Source organism: Gorilla gorilla, chromosome 10, assembly GCF_029281585.2.
Source record: "Gorilla gorilla gorilla isolate KB3781 chromosome 10, NHGRI_mGorGor1-v2.1_pri, whole genome shotgun sequence".
NCBI lineage: Eukaryota > Metazoa > Chordata > Mammalia > Primates > Hominidae > Gorilla > Gorilla gorilla.
In genome coordinates, this window is record NC_073234.2 from 48247409 (window position 1) to 48255073 (window position 7665).

The window sequence follows — 7665 nt, forward strand, 5'->3', positions numbered from 1 at the left end:
CACCACAAGGTGTGTGATTGACGCATGTGGTAATATTCTGATGGGGTTGGCACCGTGCTACTCACGGAACTGGGGCCCCTCCAGGAAAGGCTGAGTGTCAGGGCCCCTGAACGTCTGCACTTCCTGACACCTGCTTGGGTGAGCATGTAGGCAGAAAGGAGGCTAAACAAACACATATTCAGCACCTAAGGAATACCAGGTATTGTCACATATGGAAGAACTGGATGCAAACCTCCCTCTGTCATTTACCAGCTATATAATTTCAGGCAAGTGACCCCAAATTTTAAGCCAGTTTCCTCCTCTGAAAAATAGGGGCAAAAATCCCTATATCACAAGGTTATCGTAAGCTCAAAATGAGGTTGTCCAGGTAAAATCACATGGTTCAGGGCCATGGGATGAGCTCATACATTAGTAATAATTTCCTTCTTTTTTTAGTAGGAAGTAACAGAAGGGTATGTGCTTTGAGAGTTCCTCTTTGCTGGGTTCCTGCTGGGATTAACTATTAATCCTTCCCCTCCCTTTGTGTCCAAAGATCAGTGTTAGAAACAAGGTCACAACTTCAGATTAAGGCCATGATCTCAGTGTCTCCCCTTCCCACTCCCAACTCCTGGTGGGCAGCTCTGTGAGGCTTGATGGCTTGAAGCTTCTGCCTGGCTGTCACAGGAAGGACTAAAGGTATCCACAGGAAAGGAGAAATGCTGTGAGTGAGCTGTAGTGGGGTAAAGAGAGGGCCAGGGATTCCAGAATTGTGAGAGGCAGACACAGAGACACAAGCCAGCGACCCCAAGCACAGCTTTATTGACACCCCAGCCAACATCAACACTCTTTCCAACCGCATGTGTAAAGGCTCAGGGGTGAGGGGCCCATGGGGCGGGGCCTGAAGGTGGATTGAGGGCCTCGGGTTTTTTGTTGAGTGATGACAACTCCATGTTCCTTCCAGTGGCCCTGCAGCCCCTCTATCCCCCAGCTTTAGCCGATACTCCCAGTGGGGCAGGAGGAGCTTCCATTGCCATCTGGAGACCCTGGCAGGGACTTGCCCATCCGATCCACACACCAGCAGGGACCTCGGCGCTGCCCCTGGGAGGAGCGGCACTGGAGAGAGAGGCACACAGGTCAGGAGTGAGGCCAGAGGCTTCCAGCAGGAGAATGAGAGGGGACATCTGAGTCTGAGGATGTAAAAACACCTGAGCGTCCCCTCGGGGGTTCCCTCTCTCTTTTTTTTTTTTTTTTTTTTTGAGATGGAGTCTTGCTCTGTCGCCCTGGCTGGAATGCAATGGCATGATCTCTGCTCACTGCAACCTCCGTCTCCCAGGTTCAAGCAATTCTCTTGCCTCAGCCTCCTGAGTAGCTGGGATTACAGGTGCACGCCACCACATCTGGCTAATTTTTGTAATTTTTAATAGAGATGGGGTTTCACCAGGTTGTTCAGGCTGATCTTGAACTCCTGACCTCGTGATCCACCAGCCTTGGCCTCCCAAAGTGCTGGGATTACAGGCATGAGCCACCGCACCCGGCCCAGTGTTCCCTCTCTTTAGTTCCCCCTCTTCAACTAATAAATTGTGTGCATTCTGCTAGCCTGGAACAGTAGTTTTCAAAGTGACATTCCCAAATCCGGATCACCAGGGAACATGCTAGAAATGCATATTGTCAGGCCCCACCCCACACCTCCTGAATCAGGAAGGCTGCCAGTGGTGCTCAGCCATCTGTGTGGCATAAGCCCTCCGGAGGATTCTGATGCCTCAAGTTCGAGAGCCACTGAGTTAGGGCATTCCTTAAGTAGGTTTTCTCTCACAGTGTGTGGTTGATTATTCTCTTTGTTTAATAAATTATATTCTCTATGTTCTCCTAAAGTTGGAAGATCCTTAAAGATGGGGCAGTGTCTTATTTATGCAGCTTTGTAAGACGCACCGCCCCCACTCCCTGGCAGGAGCCTTCTGCTGGAGCAGGAGGAGAAGAAAAATAGTCTCACCTGCCGCTTCCGGTAGAAGCCTCGATGGTCACAATTGGGCACGTAGAGTGTCTGAGCCCCTCGGTAGACCTCAGTCTGGAGTTGCTGCAGCACTGAGTCCAGATGTCTACGGCATGGGCCCTGGGGAAGGGAGAGTAGGCAGCTTAGAACCGCTCCAGCCCAGCTCCCCGTTCCAACCTTCTCGCCCACCAGGCAAGCACCCAGGACAGACAATGGAGACGTCTCCAAGCCCAAGGGAGCAGTCTCAGATGGAAGTCTCCAGGGCTTCCCACCCCTCCTGCTCCCTACCAGCTCCAAACGCACCATCTCAGTGTCTTGGACACCTGCAGAATTGGGCTGGGAGGGCGTGGTAGAGGTGCCTGGATTCCTCTGTTGGTCTCTGCGGTTCACATCCTGTGGGCGGGCAGTGCCTGCTTGGGGTTTACTCTCCTTAGGATTTTCCTCTGCAACTGGAGGAGGAATAGGAGAAGGAGTGGTCAGAAATCAGGCAGAGCCATGTGGAGAAGGGCCTTGCCCACATCACCTGCTGAAGTAAGGAAGGGAGGGCCTTATGCCCCACTGTTGCATGATGCTGGCCCTAGTTTCTTTCTCTGACAAATAGTTATATTACTTTTCCTGAAAATATTCCCCAGTATTTCCCATACTGATTTTTAAGGCTTATAAAGGAGATGAATTTTGGAAAGCAAAAATGGAAAATGAGGATGGGTGCAATGGCTCACGCCTGTAATCCCAGAACTTTGAGAAGCGGAGGTGGGAGGATTGCTCGAGCCCAGGAGTTTGAGACCAGCCTGGGCAACATAATGAGAACCTCATCTCTACAAATTATTTATAAAATTACCGAGGTGTGGTGGCGTGCACCTGCAGTCCCAGCTACTTGACAGGCTGAGGCAGGAGGACTGCTTGAGCCCCAGAAGTCAAGACTGCAGTGAGCCATGATTGTGCTACTGCACTTCAGCCTGGACAACCGAGTGAGACCCTGTCTCAAAAATAAATAAATTATTGGCTGGGCGCAGTGGCTCATACCTATCATCCCAGCACTTTGGGAGGCCAAGGTGGGCAGATCACTTGAGGTCAGGCATTCGAGACCAGCCTGGCCAATATGGTGAAACCCCGTCTCTACTAAAAATACAAAAATTAGCCTGGCATGGTGTCAGGCTCCTGTAGTCCCAGCTACTCCGGAGGCTGAGACAGGAGAATCGCTTGAACTCGGGGGGGGGGGGGCGGAGGTTGCAGTGAGACGCTGGACCACTGTACTCCAGCCTGGGCAACAGAGTGAGACTTTGTCTCAAAATAAATAAATACTTTTAAAAAATTAATTAATTACTTAATTTTTAAAAATTAATTACTTAATTTTAAAAAATTAATTAATTACTTAATTTTAAAAAATTAATTAATTACTTAATTTTAAAAATTAACTAATTTAAAAATCAATCAATTAATTACAATAAGTAATAAAATAAATGAAAAAATGGAGAACAAATTCAAAGGACTATTTGGCGATTTGGGCTTTGGGTGAAAAGACCTGGCTGTTCCACCAGAGGCCAGAAGGGGGCGCACGAAGCCAGAGAGCTGGGGCAGAAGAGCAACGGATGTAGGAGGGGGGCCAACAGGGACCCAAAAGGAATGTGTGTCCCTGCTGTGACCTTGCTATGACTCAACCCACCCCTCCCAGGCCTGAGATGTGGTTACTTCTGGGGCACTGCAGTGGGAACCTCTCCCTTCTGGTACCCTGTGACCCAGGCCAGCTCAACCCCAGTGGTCCCAGGAGCACATGGATTCAACCCTTAACCAAGATAGGCTGAGGGCAGATTAAGAAGGTGCAAGGAATGAGGGGCTTCCAACCTGCAGGTTGCTCCTGGCTCTGGAGAAAGTTTCCGGAGGGTCCGGGGAGAGCTCAGGACTGGGAAGGGGTGAGGAAATAAGTCAGGGACAGGAAAAGGCAGAAAGGGGAGCATGTACTGACTGCTTGGAATTTGCCTAATATCTAATCAGATATCAGAACCCCTGAAGGGATCCTCTTCCTCTGTGCCTAAAGACAAGCTCCCAGCTAACTACCACTCACAACCCAGGAGACATTTCCCCTGCAATCCTGAGTCTGATCCTTCTTCCTCAGGATGCCCACCCCTCCCCAGACCTTGTCCTTCATTCCCTACATTTAGCACCCAACCATTTAGTTCCAAACTGCCTCCTCTCATCCACCCAGACCACCTTCTAGGAGGACGCCCAGAAGCCTGCACTCGGGCATTTGGAACTGAAAGAAACTCCAAGTGAATTCTCCATCCCCTCCCGTGGAAGGAACCCAGAGCCTCTGGGATGCGCAGTTTGCATTTCCTGCCCTCCCCATCTCCCTGCTGCCCCCCATGTTTTCACGGCTGATTCACTTCTGTCCCACCCACCCAGTGACTCAGCTTCTGCTCTCCTCCCTGGAGCAGGGTGGGGTAGGATGGGTGAACGATTCTGAGCAGGTTTAAATCATAACCCTGATTTGGCAGATTCCCTCTTTCCCCTACTCTTTCTCCCCTCTCCCCTAACCTACGCCCTAGCCTGCCCTCAGTCCCTACTCAAGTCTGATACAACCCTGGATTTGGGGCCTCTCCGGTTCTAGACCCCTCCTGTTTAGGTGCTTCGAACACCGGTATTAGGAGGAAAGGAGTCATTTCTCAGTGTGTGCAGAATTTCGGAGTCTGGGGTTCCCCTCCCCTTTTCTCCAAGTGGAAGCTGAGAACAACATTTGGGTCCTTTCCCCAGCTTGGCCGTCTAGGGTTGTAGGAGCTGGGCCTGCTGGAGCCTATGGCATGGCCCTAAAACCCTCCCATTTCTCCCCCTGCCTCCCCCAAGTTCCCACCTGCACGCACACTCCATCAAGGGAAAATAAATGGAGCAAAAAAGAAGGCCGAGAGCGCAGACACCTTCTGCTGTATCACCAGGTCCTCTGGCTGCACCTCAGCTTCCTGCACTTGCCCCTTCTCCCCCACACAAATGTGCCCCCCAAAGTCGGAAGCGTCAAGGGCCAGGGCGGAAAGGCTTGCAGGGCCACCCACTCCCGTCTCCCCAGGACCCTGCCTGGAGGACGCGGGTCTCACGTGGGCGGGGCAGGGGCGGGGCGCGGACTCACCAGCAGGCGCGCGGGCCGGAAGGCAGCGGCCTCGGCCGAGCAGCAGCGCCCGCAAAGGCGCCTCGTCGTCCTTGGGCGGATGGCACTGCAGTCCTGGGGCGCAGTTAGGGGTGTAGACCCCGCACTCCTGCCCCTCCCTCCTGAGACAGCCCTCAGCTTCCGCGCAGCCCTCGGCTGGCGACCCCCCATCCTCCTCCTCCACGCAGCCCCCTGGACAACCCGCCTGCACCCCTTGCCCGCAGCCTGGGCACCGCGCCAAGGCGCCTCCTGGGCCGGCAGCGAGCAGCAGAGCTAGCAGCAGCAACAGCGGTGGCAGCAGCCTGTGGGGGGTCATGGTCAGGGTTTGTGCCCCGTCCTCTCCTTCCAGAGCAGTCGCAGCGCAGCTGCTGCCCGCCGCCGCCCCTCTGTCTTAAGTAGCCGCCGGCCAGGGGCCGGGCCCTTTAAGAGCCAGGTGAAGGGGGGTGGGGGAGAGGGCAGGGGCATTCCCTAAACTGGGTGGGACTGGAGAGGGCCCCCCCAACCTGGGTCCTCCCCACTCTTCTTTCCCCCTCCCTTTCCAGTTTCTGTTTACTTCCCAAATTGCTCTGATTTTTCTTGCTTTGTTCCCGGGAATCTCGGCCCGGAATTTGGGAGCTGTACAGCTGGCTGGAGGGACTGGAGGGTGGGGAGGAGCGGAAGAAGGGGAGGACGGGAGTGCAATCCACTTAGTGTGTAAGTGTAGGACGACGAGGGGCATGCAGGGACCCGGTGGGGAGTGAGAAGACGGGGGCTGAAAGGGAACTGAGAAGAGATGGTGTGTGTGGATCACAAGAGGAGTGGGCAAATGTGGAGGGACAGAGAAAAGATGGAGAGGGTGGATAACGGGGTCTTGGGAAATTCTACTGCTGATGGGAGAAGTAGAACAGGGCAGAGGAGAGGAAGGGCAAAATTGGGAAAGGAGTAAGAGAAAGCACCCCTGAGATGCGACTATGGAGAAAAGGGGCCCGAGGGGAACCAGACTGGGGTAAGCCAATGGGGGAAGAGGCGGGAGGCAGGGAGGGATACACCTTGAATGAACCGTAGGAGACCCTAGCATTGTGGTGGGCGCATGCGGAGTCTGGAAGGATTGGAGAGGGCTGTGTGCAGGGTGAGAACTGGCTGGGAGGCAGGGAAAGGGGGAAATTGGCAGGTTGAAACTAGAGAGGGAGAGAATTAGAGGAACTCGTATTCGGGATGCTCTTGGGGACAGTGGCCAGAGAGCAGACCCCACCCCCCTCCCCATCCCCGTCCTTCAGGTAAGCTCGCTCCTCCATTCCTCTCCTCTCCCAGAATCCGTTTCCTTCCCTCCCAGTCATCCATGAGGTTTTCTAGATTCATCAGACTGTCTTGTGCCCAGGGGACTTTGGGGAGGGACTACTCTGAGCATCTTTGCCTGCCTACTTGTCCGCCTTCGCTCCAAGGGTCGGGTTCCACCGCTCCCCACCCACCTTCCCCAGGCAGTGTCCCGCCCATCCCAGGCACTCCTAGCCAGGCCTCACAAGAGAGAGGAAGAGGGACTGTTTCCTTCGGCAACCCACACCCACCCAGCTCTGGGTTATGCAACAGGGACCATCTCATTCTTTCCTAAAACAAGGGCTCTGGGCAGTGACTAAGTTTAAATGCTGGGCCCCAAGCAACAATGTCAGCAAGGCCTTCTTGAACTTTTAGGTAAATAGAAATAATACGAACCTCATTGTCAGCACCGCCCGCTTCTCCATGCAACCCTGGGACCCTAGGACCTGTGTTTGGAGAATGGTGTTTTCCTGTTGCCCTGAGATACTGATGCAGACTGGAGAGGCAGGGAGGAGAGGGTTGTGGGGCAGCTGATGGGAGAAGCTACTGCTGATGGGAGAAGTAGACCAGGGCAGAGGAGAGGAAGGGCAAAATTGGGAAAGGGGTAAGAGAAAGCACCCCTTCCACCAAGGCTCTTCAACTCCCTGCCACAAGCTCTGACCAAGCTCCCTGGAACTAAGGCTGGTCAGAGATGGGTTCCAGGGTACTGGGGTCCTGCTGCACACCCTTTATCACTATTTATTTTGTCCTACACATGGTTCTGGCTAGGGTCTTAGGGTCTTTCTCCTGGACTTCGGGTTGGTGCTCCTGAATAAGATGGAAAGCCTGTGGGAAGTTGGGAAGGGGAAAGAGATGGCTGTGCTCTTGCAGGATCCCAGTGTGGCTCTTTTTTAAATTTAAATTTTATTTTATTTTATTTTAAGTTCTGGGATACATGTGCAGAATGTGCAGGTTTGTTACATAGGTAAACGTGTGCCATGTGGTTTGCTGCCCATGAACCCAACACCTAGGTATTAAGTCCCGCATGCATTAGCTATCTGACCTGATGCTCTCCCTCCCCTAGCCCCTACCCCACCACAGGCCCCAGTGTGTGTTGTTCCCTTCCCTGTGTCCATGTGTTCTCATTGTTTTCAGCCCCCACTTATGAGTGAGAACATGTAGTGTTTGGTTTTCTGTTCCTGTGTTAGTTTGCTGAGAATGATGGCTTCCAGCTTCATCCATGTCCCCGCAGAGGACATGATCTCATTCCTTTTTATGGCTGCATAGTATT

General features: G+C 53.2%; 1 protein-coding gene across 1 annotated transcript; it reads right to left on the bottom strand.

Moving 5' to 3' along the window:
• Positions 1-775: 775 nt before the first annotated feature.
• Positions 776-5735, bottom strand: IGFBP6 (insulin like growth factor binding protein 6). Its single transcript, XM_004053209.4, has 4 exons — positions 5085-5735; positions 2273-2418; positions 1970-2089; positions 776-1092 (listed from the first exon to the last, which is right to left on the bottom strand). Exons 1-4 carry the CDS (start codon positions 5416-5418, stop codon positions 970-972), a joined length of 723 nt encoding a protein of 240 aa, XP_004053257.1. The 5' UTR covers positions 5419-5735; the 3' UTR covers positions 776-969.
• Positions 5736-7665: the final 1930 nt, after the last annotated feature.